The 23846-nt window shown below is 29.5% G+C and overlaps 3 protein-coding genes and 1 long non-coding RNA gene across 9 annotated transcripts in view; 2 read left to right on the forward strand and 2 right to left on the reverse strand.

The window, feature by feature from the left end:
- Positions 1-23846, forward strand: part of LOC130900950 (uncharacterized) — a 172625-nt gene that overhangs the window by 17399 nt on the left and 131380 nt on the right. The window lies entirely within an intron of this gene.
- On the reverse strand, positions 1388-7733 carry LOC130900942 (sorbitol dehydrogenase-like). Its single transcript, XM_057811960.1, has 9 exons — positions 5838-7733; positions 4371-4404; positions 2942-3046; positions 2823-2882; positions 2607-2766; positions 2371-2555; positions 2135-2313; positions 1722-1843; positions 1388-1659 (listed from the first exon to the last, which is right to left on the reverse strand). Exons 1-9 carry the CDS (start codon positions 5895-5897, stop codon positions 1488-1490), a joined length of 1077 nt encoding a protein of 358 aa, XP_057667943.1. The 5' UTR covers positions 5898-7733; the 3' UTR covers positions 1388-1487.
- On the forward strand, positions 9598-10702 carry LOC130900943 (pseudouridylate synthase TRUB2, mitochondrial). Its single transcript, XM_057811962.1, has one exon. It carries the CDS (start codon positions 9693-9695, stop codon positions 10680-10682), a length of 990 nt encoding a protein of 329 aa, XP_057667945.1. The 5' UTR covers positions 9598-9692; the 3' UTR covers positions 10683-10702.
- LOC130900939 (zinc finger protein rotund-like) overlaps positions 15260-23846 on the reverse strand; it is a 167220-nt gene continuing 158633 nt past the window's right edge. For all 6 annotated transcript variants that reach the window (XM_057811956.1, XM_057811957.1, XM_057811955.1 and 3 more), the window contains 4 exons: positions 21480-21715; positions 19387-19676; positions 18271-18471; positions 15260-18206 (listed from right to left, as the gene is read on the reverse strand). In XM_057811956.1, the coding sequence (XP_057667939.1) occupies positions 17914-18206; positions 18271-18471; positions 19387-19676; positions 21480-21715 (1020 nt within the window). In that variant the 3' untranslated portion in view covers positions 15260-17913. The remainder of the gene's footprint in view (positions 18207-18270; positions 18472-19386; positions 19677-21479; positions 21716-23846) is intronic.

The raw sequence follows: 23846 nt of genomic DNA on the forward strand, positions 1-23846 counted from the left end.
TTTTTTTTATTTTCTTCATATATCATGAATTGCGTTGATATCATAATTAAATAAAGAAAACATTTTTTTATTCTATTTTATCTTATTGAACACACTGTTTACACCACCATAACACTAATACTTTGCAAATTAATATTAATTCGTATAATTTTTTTTCTTTATTTTAAGTTTTGAATTATAAAAGACATTTTTAAAATGAAGAAATTACATAGTTGATGCTAAAGGAACGTTTTTTGTTACCATACTTTAATTAACCTTTCAAACGCTCTCCGTAAATACGTATAAGTGGAGTAATATCAGCAAATCAAAAATATTCTTAAAGGTTTTGACCACTACCTGCATTCCGATTCAATGAAACGCGTTTCACTCAAAATGCAGTTGCAAAAGGTATTTTTTGGGTGAAAGTATTGATTTTAGAACGTATCTGATGTCAGATTAGTAAATTATTGGAAATATTGAGTTCGTAACGGTTATCTCTTCGCTTTTCTGTTGTCCTGATCATCTATATCGAAATCTATTTCTCCAGTGATTGATTTGATTCCCTCCTATCGGTTTTTTAATTATTCAAGACGAGTAATAATAATATTTTATAGTAAAGGAAATAAACGCGAAAAAATCGTGTAGTCCCGAAAATTACAGGGTTTTCCCAGAATTTCAGAAAATCGAACGATTCTAGAACTTAATTTTAACCGGTAATCATCAGTATATGTTTTTATATCTGTTAGTTGGCATTACCAAACCAAGATGGACGACTGCGAGTGCATTCCCGGGGAAGATAAGTCGAAATTTTCAAAAATTGTTCTCAGCTGGAATCGTATCGGGGTTGATGTCTATTGCTGTTAACGTGTTTCTAGTACCTAGTTTTCCGCACGAACTTCACGGCCTAAGAAGCTCACCTCTAATCTTGTATTTCCTCCTCGTGTGGAAGTGCTACCAGGGGAACGTGTGATAGTGGTTGGCAAGGTTTCTGCATCTTATTTCCTCTCGTGATACTTAGATATCAAACTAGTAAATTCAAAATTTCGTGTCTTTTACTGAGTTTAGTTCAGTTTCATTATTTCCCGTGCGAAAAACCGAATATTTTTTCTATTAGATGAGTAAATAGTCCTTGATATTATCCTCCACACTGTTTTCCATCAATCTAGACTTTTGAGAAAGACTAAAAAACGAAATTTCAGTCATTTTTTAAAAGAATTGATTGACAAATGTATGGTTAGGTTAGGTTGTGATCACCTTGGTTTGTTTACGAAAATCGCATCAACAATATGGCCGACGCCTAGTTGTCGTATCTGACCGCTAGATCGCGCTCGCGTGGCAGGGGAAAAACAATAACCAGGAACCGTAACGAAATTTTTATTGAGAACAAGGTGAAATAAAAGAAAACAAATCAGACAAAAAATGTATTAACAGTAATACAACAATACTTAAAAAAATACTTAAATAATTATTTTGCGTCAAAAATTTAAAACAAAATTCATAGAACTAAATTAAGATGGTTTCCAGTTCGGATTAGCGTGTATAAGTACCTTAATGGGATTACCTTCTTGCGTGTGAGCGGTATTAAAGGCTTTCAAAGTTTCTTCTAGTGTATAATGGTGAGTTACCAGAGGTTTCACGTTTATCTTACCAGATTGTACCATTTGAATAGACGTAGGATAGCTGTCGAAAAAAATATCGATTGTAGAAAAAAAAATCGATAATCAGAAATTTAATATACTCACTCATTAGCGTATCTGAAGATACCTCTGATGTCTACTTCTTTCGCCAAAGCTTTACTCAAAGGAAGATTGATTTCTACCTTTCCCATTCCTACTAATACCGCGCAACCTTTGGCCGCAGTAGCCTACAACAACGAGTAGATATTCGTCGTGATCTGAAGATAGTTTTACAACTTTCTTTTATGTCACTGCGCGAAACCGTCTAACCAAGAAGACAAAGGTAAAAAATCTCCCGAATCTAGATTTCTGACGCGCGTGTTTATGTATATCACTTCGATTTAAGTTTAGAGGTATCGCGCAGTGACGAGCCGCGTTAAAATCCAAAAAACAAGTAGTAGGAAACATTGAAATAAAAAGGAACAATTTAAACTAAAGCTGGTAATGAATTTAGAAGTACAACAAATAATTTTACTTACAGCAACACAAATCCTGATACAGGATTCGATTCCAGTGCAATCGAATGATTTGTTGGGCTCTTGTCCCAGAAGTTCTACCACTTTTTTGATGATATCTTCTTCACTCATATTCCTTTCTATTTTTATGGTATAATCTGCACCTAATTCTTTAGCCACTTCCAATTTCTTACTTAGTACATCTGCCAATCACATTTTTCATATAATTGCGTAATCATTTTAAATAATTCAGTTATTACCTGTAATGACAACTTTTACAGCACCCATTGCTTTAGCTGCTAAAAGAGTCACTAGTCCGATAGGTCCAGCTCCGGTTATAAGACATACGTCACCAAATTCAATACCGGCTCTTTTACAAGCGTGGACTCCTACCGATAAGGGTTCCATCAACGCACCTTCTTCAAGACTCATATTTTCCGGAAGTCTAAAGAAAATCTATTTAGTAAATTATTTTTATAACTTAACATAACCTTACTTAAAGCAAAAATCAGCGTCATGGACGTAGTATCTCGAAAGGTTACCATCATCTGGAGGTGTGGCACAAAAGAAGACGTCAGGACACAAATTATAAGAACCAGTTTTACAATACTGGCAACTACGGCATGGTACTCCAGGTTCAATAGCAACTCTATCACCTGTTAAATAAAAATAAGTTAATATTTTAAATTGAAGGTACCATAAATGAATTAACCTGGCTTGAGATGCTTGACGTTCTTTCCGGTTTTGACGACGGTTCCAGAAGCTTCATGACCTAGAGAAATTATGTTTATTTATGGAATAGAAAAAAAAAACGATTTATACACAATTTACCTATAACCATGGGCTTTTCAACTATAAATGGTCCGCATCTTCCACCGATGTAGTAGTGAACATCAGAACCGCATATTCCTACTACTTCCATTTGAAGCAGAACCTCTGAAACAAACAGAGTTGAACTCTGAAGGAAAAAAACAACCACTTTTCTTAGTGTATATCATTATAATGGCATTGTATAAAGAATATTCTTTATACAATGATAATGGCAAAAAATGTTACAAATTAATCATTTTTGTCTATGGTTATAATTTAATGACATTGACAGTGTTAACAAATGGTAAGACCAATTTAAAAGAGAAATTAAGTTAGTTAAGGGCGAGGAATGTCTTTTTATTTCAAAAAAAGATGAAAATGTGCAAAAAGTAGGCCAACCACGACACAAATAAACCTCCCAGTAATGAATACATGCATAGATGTGTGGTTTATATTTAAATTTTATTATAAACTTTCACTTTTGTAATAAAATCATTCAAAGCTTTTTTTGTCACACCTCGTATATCATAAAATATTCAAAAACTCATTTTAGTAATATTAATTAAACTTGTCTTCTCGTATAAAGCAACTTCTACTTTCGAAGCAGACTATATATTGTTAATAGCTTCGACCTTCATATTTTTTTGTCGATAAACGTAAGGAGACATTTTTTATTCAGAATTAAAATTTATGTGTCGTTTATTCATATCACGATTGTTTCTAAGCATATTCGTAGTAACCTTGACATTAAAATGTTTAAACGGTAGATTATCTATGTTAATAGTAAATATGTTTGAAACAATTATGTTCCTGTCAAGGTTAGATCGAGTTGAATAAAATTCGTTGTATGTCGTTTTTACTTAACAGTTGATAAAACTAGCACACTTGAGAAATAATTTAAATTAATGTTCCATTTAATTAGATTGTGATTTTTTTACATACATATCAGGCCTATTCGAAAACTCTGATATGATATCTGGTTTACGTTCACTGACATTCGAAACTGAACGAAGTGAAAGTGAACGGGTCATAGACACGTGATAATGCGTATTTACAATCAGCTGGTTGATTCGTTTGTTTTTGAACTTTAAAAATTATTGATTCAGAAAATAGTTATATATAGAAAATTTCGGTTGTTATTGTACTATAAAAATATAATATATTTAGTGTAAAATTGTTTGATTTCAATGTAAAATATTTTGACAGTATTGACATACGTAAAATCTATTGAATAATTGAATTGAATAGAGGTTTAAAACACAAATAATCTATAGAGAACATAGAATAATTAAAAGAGGGCTCATAGACAAGTAAAAAAAGGTTATTGAACCATTGGATTGCTAGTGAAAAGGGAAAATTTAGAGGAATAGATAATTGGAAAAAAGGATTGAAATACACATGAAAAGGTAAAAAGAAATAACAAAGAGTAAATATTGTTTAAAAAACTTACGGTTATCTGATGGAACTGGTATAGGTCTTTGTTCCTTAAAAATAAAAAGAAATAGATAAATAGAAATATTATAAATTTGGTAATTTTATATCATAGTAATCCCCCCTTTTTGTTACTGTGAAAATAAAAAAATTATACGATTTCAATGATTTTTTTTATAATTTTACGGGATTAAAAAAATGCAAACTTATATTTAAGACCTTCGAAGTTCATGTAAAATAATTGTTGATAACTTTTTTACAAGTAACTGTTTAAAATTGCATATTAATAAAGCCACGTGTAACAATTATTTGTTTTATTTTTAGATTCGCGTATTTATATGTTGATAAATAAAACCTTGAAACGTGATTAGTTGAAAGTAGACACACCCCCATCGACAGATCTTGGTGTTTACGTATCATTTGAAATGACAATGATGTAAAATAATAATTATGAATAACAATAATTAGATTAATTACTATAGTAATACGAGTATCAATATAAGAGAAGAAAATAAATAAATATTGAAAGTAAATCTAGAAAAAGAATCAATAGATTTTCGAAAGAAACTTTCTTACTTTTCGTTTATAACCTATGCTAATAATAACGTTAGGGACATTCTGTATCAATTTTTGACAATAAATTCAAGTTATATAAATGAAAAGACGAAAATCAGTGAATTTTTCAAAGAAAATCTACTAAGATAGGGACATTCTGTATGTTTTTTACAATTTTTTTTTTGAAACAAGACAAAAATAGTTTTTCGATGAAACTATTCTACTTTTCGCCTATTTCCTATATTAATAATAATAAAAATTACGTTAGGGACATTCTGTATATAGTTTTTCAATAAATTCCACTTATTTCATACAAAAGACGTAAATTTGTGGTCTTTTCAGAGAAATTTGTTTCTTTTTTTGACTATTTTCCATCTTAATAGTAATAAAAATGAAATTAGTGACATTCTGTATCAATTTTTAACAATAAATTCAAGTTATATAAATGAAAAGTCGAAAATTGGAAAATGGTGGAAAATTTTCAATGAAAATCTATATATTTCCGTATATTTCCTATAAAAATAATAATTAAAATCGAGTTAGGGACATTCTGTATATATTTTTGACGATAAATTCTACTGATTTTGTGCAAAAGATATAAATTTGTGGTGTTTTAGAGACATTTTTTCACTTTTTGACTATATATATTTAATAACAATTAAAATGACATTAGGGACATTCTATATCAATATTTTGAACAATAAATCAAGTTATTTCAAAGAAAAGAATTTCCATTTGTGAGTTTTTTAAACAAACTTTTCTACTTTTCGTCTATTTCCTATATTTAATAATAATCAAAATAACATTAAGGACATTCTATACATATTTTTAACAGTAAATTCGACTAAATTTGAATAAAAAATTTTTTACCAAAAATCGGATCACTAAAATCTATTTAAAAAAAAAATAATTAATATAAAATAAAACTTACAAGTCTTAAATCTTTGATGCCGTACAGCACAGCACTTAAATTGTCTGCATTGGGAGCCATTTTAAAAATCTGAATTACCAAACAGTTCTCTCTACTAACAACACACAAAAAATGTTGAAATGATACTGAATGGAACTATTTTATACCCGGATAACGTTGACGTGGTACCACCGTTTCTGATAAATATTTTTATCAAATATGTTAATTGTTAGAAGAGTATAAATTAATTTATTTCGACAGGGTACGAAAAAAAGTTCGTAGCTGGTTCTTCATCAACGTTCGTAGAGAAAGTATATTTAACAGATTCTTACCATTCAAGTACTTCGAGTCTAATTACTGTTGTTGGAAAGGGTAACCCAATAAATAATTAGTAACAATAAACATAAAATTCTTCCTCAAAATCGGCTGACTCATGAACGAATTTATAAGTTTTTGTTTTTCATATTTGGATAAATATTTTGTAGAAGTAAAAGCAGAAGGGCGTGATATAACATATTTATTTAAATAGTTAACAGATGATGTATGAATGTAAAAAATACTACGATAATAACCAGGGACGTATCAAGATTATTTAAAAATGGAAAAAATAACACAAATTTGATTATAAATAATGATTTCTTAAATTTAACATGTGGATATGAATTTTAACGTCTTGGATGAACGAAATCGACGAAGCTATTAAGAATAGACGGACGAACTATACGAGGAACTATCACAAACAACAGATCGAAAAAAAATCGGGAGAATTTTGGAGGAAAGCCAAGGAGTAAAAAGAAAATTAACCCCCACGTTCTACAACAATTATGGAAATAAGCTTTATTAAAATATATTATACAGTGTGTCACATATACGGAATTGAAATATTAAACAATCATAGGTATTATATTAAAAATATTGTACAATTGACTTGAAGATATTCTGAAGCGAATTATTGTGATTTGATAACAAAAAATTGTTTAGAAAATATGAAATTACGAAAAAAAGAATTATTAAGAATGGTTCGATTATGGTTCTAGATGGTTCTATGATGGAAGCAAGGCAATAACAACCGATTTAGACGAACGAATTTCACCCATCATGGGGCCAATTCTATTTTTTATGGATCATACCATAATTGGTATGAATTGGTCAGCTTCCGGTGACATCTTCAATCTAATCGAACATCTATGCAGCATATTGGAAAGATAAATTGTTGTGCAAACAATTTAAATGAAGTATGAAAACGTATTGAGGCTATTTCATAAGGGAAAATGTATTTCAAATTCTAGTTTTGATTATTTCCGGCTCGAAGGACCATGAATTAGGGTTGAATTACATCATTGTTTGAATGATAAATATTAATATGAATGACTTTAAAACTGTTAAATATTTCAAAGATTTTGAAAATATTATCAAAAAATGTAAACAAAGATTCATTATCGGATTAAACGACATTTACTTAAACTGATATTTTGCTTAAGTTATTTATAGATACATAATTTTATATAGATATTTGCCATAGTAACAGTATCAAATCATTGATATAAATTGTAAAACTCATAGAACTTAAAGAAGACTTGAGAAAATTTCAATAAACATGTAAAAAACTCTTACCAATTGTTAAAATATAATTCTTATATGAATGAACAAAAAATATATTAAAAGTAAATAATGTAGTTTTGCTTTTAATGTACTTCAAACCATTTCTATAAGATTAAACGCACGGTAACAGACTAAAATATGTCTTGCAAAACTAACTTTACAGTCAACATGAAAAATAATTCCCCATTCCTCCCCATTTTAAGAAGCCTTTATACTCATCGAATTTAAATAGTTAATAATAATAAGAACAAAACACTAAAACATGCATTAAATTTGACACAACGAACCGCCACTGTCGACTGTCGAAACCAAACTAAATATTTTATCTGCTATTAAGCGGTTTCTAGTGCTACTAAATTGGTAAAATTCACTACTTTTGTAGTACATATGGGTATAATAAGCGCTTTTTTTTAATATCAATTTAACTTATGAAATTATTTGATACTTTTCATAGCCCTTCAAGTGAAAATAGGTCGATTCGACGATTATTTATATGTAGTATAAATCAGTTAAGATCGTTTTTCAGTTAATATTTCTATAAAAGTGGTTTTAACTCATTTGAATTAAAAAAAAAAACTGAAAACAAAAGTTTTTATTTATGAATCAACTTAAATTTCTCATTTTACTCCTATTTCCCCTAAATTTAAATACAGTAAAGGCGATGGTACGTGTAAGATCGTTTTTACGTCAGTTCTGTTATATGTTTTACCAACTTTCTCGGCCAAAATATCAAAAGTGCAATTCATAAATATTGAAAACCCCAAACTATAACCGATAACCCTTGAAGATTGATGAGGTTAAAGGGTTATGGGTTATAGTTTGAGGTTTTAAATATATAATGATTGCAACTTTAGATAAGGACTTGTACGTATAAGATCGTTTTTAGGTTAATCCTTTCAGATGTTTTGTCACTTTCTCGGCCTTCAAGTGAGAATGAATCGATTCGATCATTTACCCCACTTTTCCCTAAATGTAAATAAAGTAGTCAATGGCGATACTTCCTAAATTTAACAGGAATATTTCGTGTTAATTGATAATAAATTTTGAAAGCTGATAATTAAATAAATAAGGCTGTTGACTTTGCCCACGAGACGAATATTTGTTTTTAAAATTTTATTTCGTATATAAATAAATCATGACTTATCAAAAATGGAAGATTTGTATACGTCATAGTTAAATTTCATGTATCATTTGCGTACTTAGATCGGATTCTATTATATAACATTATGCAGTTAATATATTTCCCAACAGCTCAAAGTTCTTTCAGTATTTATTTTTATACGTTGTTGTATCTCGTCACTATTCAATTTTATAAATAAAAATCATAACATGGTTAATTTTCTTCCACAAATATACCTAATTTCAAACCTTCTGAAGAAGGTATCTTAGTTATCGAAACTTGTATCTCTATCTTAAAATCTACAGATAAACAAAATCTGTACTAAATTTCAATATAATAATCATAATAATAATAAAAACTTCTTATTGGATTCACTTGCCCAGTTTTTTAATGGTTTTTTCATAATTTTTATAATCAACTTCTTGTGTAAATAATCTATTCTGGGTCAAAAACAGCAATGTCATCTTAACCTATGACTGATATTGTATACGATTTCTAAACTTATGTGTAATGCATAATTTTTCCATGTATTAAAAATTCAATTACCAAAAGTGAACATCGTATTATCAATTATAATTATAAACAATATCAAAAGTTCAAATTTAATTAGTTATTATCAGTACTAATTCAAAATAATCTTAAAATACCTTTGAAGCAATTGTTATTATCAAAACAAAACAAATATTCGACATGTTATTTGAATTAATGAAATAATGAAATTTTTTTAGTTTAAGACATATTTTTGTTATCATACATCCTAATATAAATATCAAAAAAATATATCATTAGTGAATTATCGTACTAGTACCTGTATGGTATGTAACCAATTATACTCTATAATGACTATCGAATTTCAATAATTTCATTAAAATATGCAATAATGAAGAATGAAATTTAATTTTTAATATCACAAAGATATTTCTTTTAAGATTTAAACCTATTAAAAAAGAAGTTTTAAAAAGTGAGTAGAAAAAAGTTTGCCGGATTTTATCAATAGGAACTGCTATTATGCAACTCTAAATACACAATAGCATTAATATAATTCGTCCAAACAAATATTTCAGATGTTATGCAATACAAGATACAAATGACATGAATGAGGTTATAGTTTTTATATCAACAATAAATGTGCAATGTATTAATATACTAAAAAAATGATAACAGCTGATTCCGTACAATTGTGGAATGCTTTGAAAGGTATCATTTGTGTATATAAACCTGCAGAAGTATCGGTACGAAATTTAAGAAAGAAACTTATACACAAATTGTGTACAGATCTAAGTGAATTAGACGAGAAACTTAGAACGCCATTAATTAATCAACAAATAACCTCTAATGTGCCGCTAATTTCTGAAACTACGAATCCAACGACAAACGAAACTAGCATCACACGTAGTTTAATAGAGAATGAAGTTGAAGTTGAAGAAAATCCAACAGTAGATTTAAGTTACCATCCCTTAGTAGTTGGACCGAGATATTTACACGAAGATTTATCCGTAAGTTGGTCAAATTATTTAGGATGGAATACAAGTGGTGTTCTTATTTTTGGACTAAGAGCAGGTACTCAGTTTGCGAAATATATTAGAGAAAATAGATCTACTAGAGCTTATAGGATCAGTGGAACTCTCGGAAAAGCGACAGATAATGGTTTCAAATCAGGAAAAGTTGTGGAAAGATCGACATGGAAATTTATTAAAGAATTTCATATACAAAAATTTCTCTCAACTATGCAAGCTTCTCATCAACAAAAGATATTTGAGATGTACGGCTTGGATATGCAATCTCAATTAGCTTACGAATTAGCTGTAAAAGGACCTATCCGACCAGCGAATTCCAAAATACCCATTATTTACGGAATAAAGTGTATATATTTCCAAGCCCCTAATTTCACTCTTGAAATTCAATGTGTAAATGAAGACGAACAATTTTTAATTAATTTGATTCACGAAATAGGATTGAAATTGCATTCTACAGCTCACACAACTGGAATTAAGTGTATTAGGCATAGTTGTTTCAAGTTAGAACACACTTTGTTACCTAAACATTGGACCCTCGAACATATTGTCAATAATATGGATATGTGTAATGAAATGTTGAGAAAAAATGAACAAATACTTAAACAAACCAATGTAGCATTGAATTAAATATATAATTTTAATAATTAGATCCGTTTTTTCATTGAAAAAAATTCACCTTATCAATCTAGAATTGAAATTCTTTGGGTGTCATTAAAAGCATTCAGGAGAATATAGAATTGTGTTAGATAGTTTTGACATTAGTCATTTTATGCGGCAGAAAGAATGAAAGTGAACATTACGCGCTGTAGACGTTCATAAATATCAAAGTTAGTTCACCTTGTTGAGAAACCTTGAGAATGCCAACAATTACCGAGCTCTTGACGTTGCAGTTAACCAACTCTCTGTTTTAACGCGCTGAACGTCTTGGAATTTCAAAACATAACCTTACTTTTCTAGTGTAGTTTGTAGTTGTAATTTAATAATTATAAATTAAATAACTCGAAAAATGACTTCTCTGAGTGAAAGGATGATAGAATTTGTTCGTGTTCATGAGTTTTTATATATATATGATATACAGACGACTGGATGAATGATGAATACTGTAATTATTTTATGAGGAATGTCAAGTTATTAATTAAGACATATTCCTAGATGGCGCTAGAACGAATAACAACGTTATGAAAAATCTAAATGTAGTAATCTATGGTTCATGTCCACACTAAAATTGTATTACTGATTGTTTATATATTAGTAATCATTACCCAAATTATACGTTTATATATTCATTTATAGAATATGGAGGAAATCTAATAATTTGAGTTTTGAAAAATAAAGAATTTATTATTAGTATTGATAAGATTTCAAAATAAATCTATACATTCATTACATCTGTCTTATTCTTTCTTATAACAAAATTATCAATTATTTTTGTATTACCCCTTCATATTCAGTAAAAAAAAATTTCTACTAATTTTATTTTATTAAAAGACACAATCTTCAATTCATTATGTATCGATTAATATTATTAATGAATTTTGCTTCTAGTATTTATTTTATTGAATCATAGATGGTGTGGTCTTTGAAGTATACTTTAACTGTATTACTGGTTGCGGGAAATTAACTGAATTAAGATTACACACACAAAATATGAATAATATCATTACTTAAATTATATTCTTTGAAAATTGTATTAGAATGGGGTTTTTTAGGTTATACCATTGAAAAAGCCAAAAAATTTTGATAAATGTGTTTCTGTTAATGTTATTTGTTGTAATAAACATTTTGTACGTTTTATTTGATTGGGGGAAGGATAATAATAAACAATTACAGTTTAAATAATTTATTTATACATTCAATGAACATACTATAACATTAATTCTTAAAGGACACCGACAATTCGAAAATTACATTCTAAAATGTGCTGAAAAAATGTCTAAGATTCCACTATAAAGTGAAAATAAAAACAGGATGATAGTTTCGTTGTGTTGGTAAAAATTCAACAAGGAAAAAAGGTGTCGTACATTTACCAATTAGTATATTTATGTATATATGGTACATTTTTTTTATTTTCAATGTTTTTCTGGTCAATTTACCAGGAACTTAATATATTATGGAGGAAGCCGATTTTATGTCTCTGTACAGAAGAGTATTTAAATGTAATGTTAGTAAACGGGATGAGGTCTTTCACCGGTATTTTATATTTGAGGAAAATCTATAAGACTTAAATCAGAGAAGTAAATTGGTCATTAACAAACATATAGATTAGCCTCTGTCCCCTGCTACGTCACTGGTAATGCTTTAATAATGTTTTTAATTCCTGGAATTGACCCAATTATATTTTTTGTTAGAATGACAGTTCCAACAGATATTATTTTGACGTTTCTTTTTAGGAATTTACATCAATATTTACAAATTGACTAACTCTTATTTTTTTTACCTTTCAGTACGAAAAAATATCACAGATTCATATCAAAATAAAAAAAAAATAATTAACGATTTTTAATTTTCAAAAAAGTTATATTTTTTACAAAAATTGGAAGTCGTGGGAAAAATTTTGTACAAAATTAGAAATATTCTGGTATTGGTCTCCCTTCAATAATTTGACGAAATTATATGCTAACTGAAATTATTTTATTCAGTTTACGTCTCTATTTATGTTAACTGGTATATAGACAGAACAGAATGGGAATTTTAAATTTAAATATGTTTTGTGGGAGAAAACATTTTGTATAAGTATATTATAATTCTAAATAGAACAAATCCTACACTTACCCAGGTAATCTTTCTATTTATAAATATATACTATACCACAAAATAATTGACCTTTTATAAAATAATCGATATATAATTTCATTATAAATAACAACAATAAAAATCATAAAAATTTCACTTATAGGTTATAATCAAAACCCAAAACCTAAAAAGTGATAGAAAAGTTATCGACTGATGTGTTAAGTCATTAATTTCTATGGTTTGTTTTTAGGAGTGTTTCCAAAACAAATATTTTTGTGTAGATTAAAAGTTTGATTTGTTCTCTATTAATTCTTTAATTTCTATGGTTTGTTTCTAGTGGTGTTTTCATAGCAAATGTTTATATGTCGAGATTTTTCTGTACTATAAAGCAAATGAAAAACAATTTTATTTTTTATGATTTAACAGAATAGTGAGGATTTGTTTTATTTATTTATTTATTTTCTTCAACTGGTTGAAAGTAGATCGCTTAGAGAAGAATACAGGATCATAATTAGATCAAGTTTGTAGCCAATACAAAATCGGTTATGCTTGATTACGAACCAATTTAAAAAATTATTTACAACTTGACTTTCACTACTGTTAAATATTCTGTTATTCATATAAATTAACATAAGTAACAATAAAAAACAGTTTGTTGGTTAAAGATGTTCCCGAACTGCTAGAACTGAAACGGAATCAAAATGAACGGATTCGATTTGCTCACGAGCACACTTCGATTTGATATTCGGAATGACACTAGCGAACAAAGTACAGAAATATTTTAATACAATTCTTTAGAACAAACAATTACGTTGTTTGTTATTTTGATTCTATTTAAGTATAAATAAAAGTTTTGATAATAGGATAAGTGAGTATAATAATTTGTCATATATCTTCAGAAATTAGTTAGTGAGTTTAGCTATAAGCGACCATGTTGTATAAATACACAAAGAAGATGAAATATAGGTTATGTTGAGTTAATGAAACTTGTTTTATTAATACTGCGAAAATTTTGTAATGGAATATTCCATTGCATATTAAATAAGAAAAGGGCAAGTACATGAAGTATATAATCTTTTTATTAATGGTTTCGATTAAAAATTGGAATATTTTGAAATTCTGTTTTGTTCAAATGAAGGTATTTATGTTTGAATGATCATTGTTTCTCTAGGCGTTCTCACCCAGTAATTGCGATAATTTTTATGTATATTCACGAATTGTTGAGAGTTTCTTTTTGATATTTGCATATTTAGAGTTAAAAAAATTATTTATATAGAAAATTAGCTGTCCTGAAGCATAATTATAAAATTACGTAAATTTCCCAATTATTGTATTTATTTATTCATTTTCATTCAATTTGATAATAATTGAAAAGAAAAAACTCAAAGGAAAGTAAATCGAAACGAAAAAATAAATTAATAGTACTTTTTATTAATAAAGAACGTAACAAAAACCTTTTTTTCCTTCATAAATACATTTTTTTTATAATCACAAGCTCTAGAGCTTTTTTTGCGATATTGTACAATATAATAACATATATCATAATATGTTAACATTTAAAAAAAGTAAAAAGATAATTCAACCCTATTTAGTAATTTAAAGCTTGATTTTAAACTTAAAATTAACAATTGTCGCGTTAACGTTAACATAACGCAGTTGGCAACAAGTTATATACAAAAAAAATCTCGAAATTTTTACATAATATCCCCTATACAACTTTTATATTTCAACGTATACATAAAATGAGCAAAATCAAATATTTTTATTTTATACCACTAATAGACCAAGAATTTTCCACAGAAATTACAAAAAAAAAATCGCCATTAAACAGAGAATAAATTAATCAAAAAATAAATTAATTTTAAGTCGATTTAAATAAAAATTCATTTGGATTCCAATAAATTACTTTGCAACAAATAATTTAAATAAAAAAAATCTCAGAAATATTGCCAATAATGTAAAAATGAAACATCATGGTGAAAAAAACTGATATACGGGGTGGATCAAAGAGAAAATAAATAGAACAAAAGAGGGATGAAAAATTAAACAAAACAGAGAAGAGAAAAGAACAACAGAAAAGGATCGAAGAAAGTTCAGAAAAAGTTGAGAAAATAATGATTTAGTTTCAATACGGTTAGTTATTTTTAATAAAATAGTGAATCTGAGTAACTTTAATGATAATTGGCATTGAAATTAATTGGAAATCAAATGATATCATAACTAAAATAAATCATTTGTGATATTTGGTTGAAAATGTAGTAACGGAATGAAAATAAATCAATACTGACAAATTTGGTCTAAACATCAAAGAACGGCATTTTTTTCAAAATACTTCAATACCGCCCTCATTTAATACTATATTTGCATCAAAAAATACTTGAATATATATATATATATATATATATATATATATATATATATATATATATATATATATATAATTCAAAATTTAAACATAATAATTCTGCTTCCCAAAAAAAATTTATTTATAAATGACGGAAATTAATTGTGAAATTACATTAATAAAAGAAAAATAAACACATTGAAGGAAAGAAAATGAAATAAAAAGTACTTTTTATAAATAGATATTGAGCTATGTTTTTTTTTTAATTTTGCGGACGAAAATTCAAATCATATACATAAAATTTAAATAAAAATATTTCTATAAAAAAAACTTCGAATTCTAGTCCACAAAAAAACATAATTAACTACATTTGTCATCTGTACAACTTCGAAAAATGAACTATTCAGAGAAAAACCCGTCCTCTAGAATATTTCGAAAAAAAAAATAATATCTTGTACCCTTTTATATATGTTACAGGGTGTACCAAAACCGAAAAATAAAAAAACTCGTATCCTAAAAACGTTGTTATTGTAATGATACACCCTGATCACCAAGATTCCCAAGAAAGCAGTTTTTTTTTAGTTACAACTAGTTTTCTTATAATACCAAAATATTACTTCGAATTTGAATTAATTTTATTTATAAATAAAATAATAACTATAGAAGATTCTTAGATTTTTTTATTCTTTATATACTTTAGATTTGATATTTTTACGAAAATAACGATTTTACATCTACAGATTGTCCCCACATAAAACTACAATGCAAAAAATTTTTTGAATTAATTCCAAATTAGTTCAATTTAAATAACGTTTTGGAATTCAAAGTATGTTTCTAGCCTATTTTTATCAATTTTCTATTTCAAAATGGTTCGTTTGGTCTTTAGATGCTTCGATATCAATAACAATTTTTGTTTTACAGATTGTCCCAAAACGTTATATATCCATAAAACTCTTCTAAGATCTATTGATCGATTTTCAGTTTTACAGATTGTCCCAAAAACTACTAAATATCATATATAGAGTTTAACCAAGTTCAATTAGGATTCATAATTTTGTTTTTAAATCACTTTATATGTGATTTTCTTAACTTTTTGGAGTGTGTTTCTAACATTTTGTGATCATCAATTTATTTGTTAGGTTTCTATATGCTTCAAATTTGATTTTACGCTTAAAAACCTGATCTTGGTTATACAGATTGTCCCAAAACATCTTCAATTTCAATTATAGTCAAACTAAATCCCCATAAAACCCTTTTTAGATCAGTTTTTCAATTTCGATTTTACCAATTATTAGAGGTTCTAAATGCGTTAGTGATTCATCTTCATCTCCCAAAAGATCCATTTGGTCTTTAAGTGTTTGGAATTTGATATTGCGGTCAAAAAAACGATTTTTGTTTTACGGATTGTCCCAAAACGTTCTCAATATCAATTATAGTGTTACTAAATCATTAAAATCTCCACAAAACAATTTTTAGATCTGCTGATCAAGTTTCAATTTCGATTTTTCCAAATGTTTGAGGTTCTAAATGCGTTTCTAACATTTTACGATTCACTTCCATCTTCCAAAAGATCCATTTGGTCTTTATGTGTTTAGAATTTGATATTACGGTTAAAAAAAAACAATTTTTGTTATACAGATTGTCCCAAAACGTCTTCAATTTCAACTATAGTGTACTAAATTCATATAAATCCCCATAAAACCATTTTTAGATCAGCTGATCGTGTCTCAATCTCAAACTAACAAAATGAATTTATATCAATGAAAAATCGGCGAAAAACGATCGCGAATTGGCCAAATATGAAAAAAATCAAGAATATAAAGAAAAATTGAATTTCAGAGGGGAGGAATACGAAAAAAAAGGATTTAAATCAATTATAATTATGTGAAACTATTCGAATTATTCGCAACTTGTTTGTGTCGTTAAAAATAATGAGTGATAATCAAATTTTTAACCGATTAAAAAAAATAATTTTTTTTTGATGAATCACATTTCAAAGGAATACCACTACAACGACATAAATTAAAAGTAATAAGTTGGTATTATCGCTGAAACATAAATTATAAAATGCATACGATTTTCAAGGAATTTGCGCTTCGAAAAGGCGTTTAACGCAGTCGAATATACATAATAGGGGGGACCAAACAAAACGAATTTTCTTTTTTCGAATCTCGTACCAAAATATGTGAGTTTATGTTTTAAGAATCTTCTCCACATCGTAGGACAACAAAAATTTTTTAAGGGTCACTCCCGAATTTTCAAAAGTTTCTAAAATCGTCAAAAATCGTTTTTTTTACAAGAAAAATGATAGAAGATTCTGAAAATCTCAAGTCGAAATTTTAATATTTAAAAATCGTTCAGAATTTGTCGTGGAAACTTTGAAAATTTTGGGATTTTCAGGATGTTTTATCATTTTTCTTGTAGAAAGAACTAGAAAAAAACGTTTTTATGAAGTGTTAAAAATTGGGAGTGACCCTTAAAAATTTTTTTTTGACCTACGATGTTGTGAACTCACATATTTTGGTACGATACTCGAAAAAAAAAAAAAAAATTGTGGGTCGCCGTAATACCAAAACCGCTTTCTTTAATTGGACAAGGTACCGTATTTACCCCCGAAAACCAAATATCAACATCCTAAAGCCAATTTAAATATTAAAAATTATTACGAGATCACGAGCCAGCACTGATCACTGATCACTCCTAGCCAACCTGTGTGTTCCGTTCGCAGATCAGCCATTTTGCAAAACCCCATCCACCTCAAATAACATCGATAACGTAAATTTATTTCTCTTTCCCTAAACCTAATATGGAATGTTCCATGAGCGAAGGGTTCGGTTGGTGAGCGTAATTCCTGATCTGGTGTAAACTGATCAGTTGATTGGGGAACCCGTTCGAAGGTTGGCTTTTCGGTATATCGAGGTTATTTTGTTTTTGGAAATTGAGAGCGTCGTAAATGTACGGTCTGTTCGGTGCTAGTTGATGGTGGTTGAGATTCAAATGACCCGACATCGAATTTATTGGCGTAAACGCCGAATTTGTGTTCGATTTCGATATGGACGTATCGTACGAATTACCTGCAAGATTTTATAATTAAAATATAAACATTCTAATTCTAAAATTTCGATTTCGACAACTCACTTAGATTGGTGTTTGGCGTACCGGGTGGCGCTGGTGGATTTTGTCCTAATTGTTGTCGTATTATTACCAAATCTTCGTTTTGTTCCATGATCTGTCGAGAGATGTCGTTCGGATATTCGTGCATGTTTTCCGCACTATCCGGACTTACTTTCGGCCAATACGGATGATCTAAACCTCGATGATTCAATCCAGGGAAGAAATCTAATTTTTAGTATATAAAAAAAAACAATTTTATATCGATTTTATTATATATTTATTCGACATAAAAACGATTCAATCAGAATAGAATACAAAATGATAACCGATATTTGCTTTCTCTCTTTATCAGCTGTTTATGCCCACTCAAACAAACTCCCATAACATGGGAACCCAATAATAACCGGAATAGGATTATTGTAGTACGAAACGTTAGATGGCGCAACTTATTACTAGTTTAGTATCTGGCATGTTCTGTGTTTGCTTTTATGATCTGAACAACCAACCTGCAGCTGTTAAATCTTGTTTTCTACTCGCTAAAAATGCAGCCAAAACTGTTTTAATATTAAAAACAGATAACGCAATAAATGAAACTCAAAACTACGAGTGATTTGTAAGGTTTAAAATTGTCGATTGATACCAACTCATCAATTATCATTGAGTATTGGTTCAAAAATGAACCGATTGAGCATCGAGGAGACTGTCTCTTCCATAATAACAACGCGCACACAGTTTTTGAGGTCAAAATGGCGCACCTTACAAAGATAACGCTACAGGAAAAACTGAGTATCATGATTACAAGGATTGAAATTGTCGAGCGTTAATACGCATTTTCAACTATAGAAAACGACGAAAATGTTGAAAAAATTCGAGATTCTGTACTCATAAACAATTGATCAATTGTGATTGAGTAGCGGGTCAAAAAAAATCGATTTGTACAGCCGCACACACAGTTTTGAATCAAAAGAAAACTTTACTGACCTCACCTGAATTCGTATGACTTTTTTTTCCACAACAATGAAGAGGTCAACAAAGAAACGATAAAGTAGCTATCAGATAAATATAAAAAATATTTTATAATAAAAAAATTGAATATTTTGAAAAAAATAATGTCGAAAAGAGGTTTAGCATAAAACTCACCCAAGCTAGGTCCGATCGGCGGCCTTTTGTCTGTCCTTTCAGCATGCTTCTGCATATGTTTACTTAGATACGTTTCCTGCGTATAACTTTTGCCACAATATTGGCAAATGTGCGTCTTGAGGTGTTTGCTCTCCTTATGTTTAGGAATGTGTTCCAATAACGAGGGTTCGTCGCTAAAACATTTGTAGCACGAATTGCATTTGTAAGGTTTATCCGTCTGGTGGCACCTAGAATGCGACTGCAGGTTACTGAGTTGAGAAAACGCTTTCTGGCAACCAGGATGTCGACATCTGTAATTATAAAGTAGAACAACAAGTATTTGTGGGAATTTTTCGTCTTTGGAACCACTTGACAAGAAACAAGACAATCTACATCGTAATATGTTTTGGTCTCAGGCACCTGCAGGTATAAGCAATGAATCCAGGGATCTGCCTTTGGGAAAATAGTGACTGATTTCGAAATGAGGTTGCACTGGGGTAAAGAACATGAAAATTGGACGCATGACCTCTGGAAAAGAGTTTTAAGAAGTAATGAATAAAGTTTGAGGTTTTTTTGGTCTGTGAAAAGAGTAATTGTGCACAGGTTAAAGGTTGGTAGCACGAGTTGCATTTGTAATTATCCGTCTGGTGGCACCTAGAATACGACTGCAGGTTACTGAGTTGAGAAAACGCTTTCTGGCAACCAGGATGTCGACATCTGTAATTAAAAAGTAGAACAACAAGTATTTTTGAGAGTTTTCCCTCTTTGGAACCTTTTGACAGGAAACAAGACAATCTACATCGTAATATGTTTTGGTCTCAGGCACCTGCAGGTATAAGCAATGAATCCAGGGATCTGCCTTTGGGAAAATAGTGACTGATTTCGAAATGAGGTTGCACTGGGGTAAAGAACATGAAAATTGGACGCATGACCACTGGAAAAGAGTTTTAAGAAGTAATGAATAAAGTTTGAGGTTTTTTTGGTCTGTGAAAAGAGTAATTGTGCACAGGTTAAAGGTTTGTAGCACGAGTTGCATTTGTAATTATCCGTCTGGTGGCACCTAGAATACGACTGCAGGTTACTGAGTTGAGAAAACGCTTTCTGGCAACCAGGATGTCGACATCTGTGATTAAAAAGTAGAACAACAAGTATTTCCGTCTTTGGAACCACTCGACAAGAAACAAGACAATCTACATCGTAATATGTTTTGATATCAGGCACCTGCAGGTATAAGCAATGAATCCAGCGATCTGCCATTGAGAGAATAGTGACTGATTTCGAAATGAGGTTGCACTGGGGTAAAGAACATGAAAATTGGACGCATGACGACTAGACGAGAGTTTTAAGAAGTGATGAGTGAAGTTTGATGTTTTTTAGGCTCGGTGATGATATAGGATTGTTTTGGACGGAAGGTATCCAGAGATTTGATGAACATTGAAATGATTTTGAAGGTTATAACAAAAAACATTAAACGAAAATGTATAATTAAACATTTCGTTTCTTCGATGTTGAGTTTTTCGGTAATAATGTTGTCCGGTATTTTAGAAGCTTCTTGCAGTAAAAAAGATATTTGGCTTTAATACGTGAATTCGATTTTAACGTTTTCTCTGTGTAAGTTTGCCCTTGAATGTTACATATATGAAATAATTTTTTTTTTCGCCATTTAAATACGTAAAAGAGAAATATTTTGCATAGCAAGATCAAGGTCGGTAACGGGCAACAGTATATTTGAAAAAAAAAGTTTTGCTTTACTTGTTATTAAATAGATTCAATAATAATTTATTTAAATTAGAATTCCATCGTTGTCAGATGATTTACTAAATATTTCAAGTAATAAAAAAATCATATTTAGAACGAATGTTGACGTTAAAGTAGAAAAAATCAATTTTAATACGGGGATTGGATCAAAAATAACGTACTTCTTTTCTTGACGGTATTGATCGATTATACAAAACAACATTTATACGAGGGTAAACGAAAAGTTGATTATTCGCAAGGAAAAAAAAAGAAAAATATGAATTAACGACAATATTTGAAACAAATTAAGAGGTAATATGAAAAAAAATTATTATATTCATTGCTGCAACAGTGGAAATTGTTGAAAATTCACTTACTTGTAAGGTTTGTCTCCTGTATGTGTACGGATGTGTTGTTGTAAGTGACTTAATTGTGTGAATTTCCTTTGGCATATCTCACACCTATACGGCTTAATACCTAAATGTATCCTAGTATGTTGGGATAGATAGGAACTATTGGCGAACGCTTTGCAACATTGTGAGCATTTGTACGGTTTGGCTTCGCGCATATGCGCCTGCGTGTGTAATTGGAGTTCCGCTTTCGAACCGAAAACCTGAAACAAAACGTAGATACCGATGAAATATTGTTTCGAAGGTCGTGGAGAAAATATAGTCAATTACTCGCTATATACCAGCTAAATTAGCTGAAAATTCAGTCGTTGTCGTCGAGCGGAATAGAAGGATTTTTCTACAAGCAATAATTATCCCGAATTTGAGTTTTTTGTCCCGAATTTTTGAAAAGGTTTTATACACCATAGAATTATGTCATTTTTTGACTTATTTCCGATATATGTTATACGTGGAGTATGCGATATATATCTGCGAATGCCGTCTACGATATATCCTGTATGTTAAGTATATACGATTATCGCAAGCTGCGGTTAGGCGTGACAAAGGTCAATTTGCGTAACAGATGTCATTACACGTTATTTGAATATTTTATTATTCTTGAGGTGATGAATTAATTGTATTACTATTACCATTTGGGAAAAGAAAACTGTACTTTCCTATCGATGCTGATGTACAATAGATGACGTGAAAACTAATTTCGAGATCGTCGTCAATATTATTTTATAATTGTATTTTTTTTTTGAGAAATTTTTAAATCGAGATTAAATTGGATTCGATATCGAAGCGTTACGAATGAAACATTTTTGTTGTCATGATTTTGTCTCGCACGTACGCTTATGACACAATTTCGAAGAACCACAAGAAAACAAAACTAAAATAAAAAGCAGAGAAAAACGACGTAATGATTGGGTAAGGTCACACTGATTACTTTACACTTCGTTGCACACGTTTAAAATCAGCTTCCGAGCGTTCTCTATATACGTTAAAAACTTTGTTACAAGAAATTTAGATTGTTTAATAAATGTAGTATATTTAATACGACAGATAAACGGTAATGGAATGGAAAAAAAAAACGATGGAATTAACTTATAAACGTAAAAACAATTCTTTAAAATAATAAAGTTCCACTACAACAATCACAACGTTTCTTTTTCTTCATTTAAAGATATGACTTTCAACCACGACCATCGTCCATTCTATTAGCACGATCTTTTCATAGTCTTCTTCTGGTTTTCTTAGCAAAATCTTGATCAATCAGTCCAACACTATGTTATGATCGATAACTACCCTTTTTATGTTTTTCTATAATAGTGCTAATTAGAGATAACTAACCTTTATAAAAGGTTACCTACCTAACCTACTACTATCATACCTTTTGGTTTAATAAGCGACATGTTGAAATAACAACATACTAAGGAAAGTCTGAATACAAAACCAGAAGAACAATTTTAGGAGAAACATTAGGAAAATCCACAGAAGTAATCTTCCAAGTTTTTGATCGAGTGAAAGAGACAAGATACACTAAACCGCGACAGGAAGTTTCAGGTGAAGGTTGCAACTATCGACGATGTTGTTAACATATATACAGCTGATATCCCAAAAACGAAAAACGCCATCACAGCACGACACCGCACGAGGTGCGTGAAGATGAAAAACATCACGTTCTCTACAAAAAAAAAAGAAGTCGCCGAACTGATCGGACCATAAAAACCAACGACGAAGAAATCCTGTAGATAAAAAAAGGTCTAATACCTAGGCGTCACGTTGGATTAAGGTCTCAGTTTCAACGAAAAAGGAAAATAATACCGATTATGACATAACGCCTCGGAAACTACAGGCCCAATTAAATATATCGTTGATACAAACATTGAGTGTCCACTGGATTGTACCACATGGACGACAGGGCAGAAAAGATAGTCCAGGAGCTCATCCTCAGTTACCCATCAGGTTAATTTCAAATAAATTATTATTATGACGAATTTTTCGTTGTTCAATATTCCTTTGATATTTAATCTTCACTTGAAAATCAAAAAGAAAAAGAGTGGAGGTTGCGATTTGAGTCGATTTTTTGGTATTGAGTGCTATAAATATGGAACTCTTGTATGATTATGACATTATTGAAGGGAATGATAATACTGCGTTGGTTTGATCGTTTTAATAGTGTAAATATTATCGACCATTTTATAATATAAGAGATAGAAATCTTTTAGTTTATAAACTATAACCTTATTTTCATTGCTTTCACTTATGACACAGCTAAAAGAATGAACTACATCAATTAACGAATTTAATCATATCTGTTAATCGTAATTATGATTATAAAGATTCATTTAA

The sequence above is a fragment of the Diorhabda carinulata genome, chromosome X (genome assembly GCF_026250575.1).
Source record: "Diorhabda carinulata isolate Delta chromosome X, icDioCari1.1, whole genome shotgun sequence".
Taxonomy (NCBI): domain Eukaryota; kingdom Metazoa; phylum Arthropoda; class Insecta; order Coleoptera; family Chrysomelidae; genus Diorhabda; species Diorhabda carinulata.

Coding starts and splice junctions, on each gene's coding strand:
- LOC130900942 (XM_057811960.1), bottom strand. CDS start 5,897: ATGGCTCCCAATGCAGACAATTTAAGTGCTGTGCTGTACGGCATCAAA. Junction 2,556..2,606: donor GACGCTGATTTTTGCTTTAA/GTAAGGTTATGT, acceptor GATTTTCTTTAG/ACTTCCGGAAAATATGAGTC. Junction 1,844..2,134: donor GTATCAGGATTTGTGTTGCT/GTAAGTAAAATT, acceptor TCGTTGTTGTAG/GCTACTGCGGCCAAAGGTTG.
- LOC130900943 (XM_057811962.1), top strand. CDS start 9,693: ATGATAACAGCTGATTCCGTACAATTGTGGAATGCTTTGAAAGGTATC.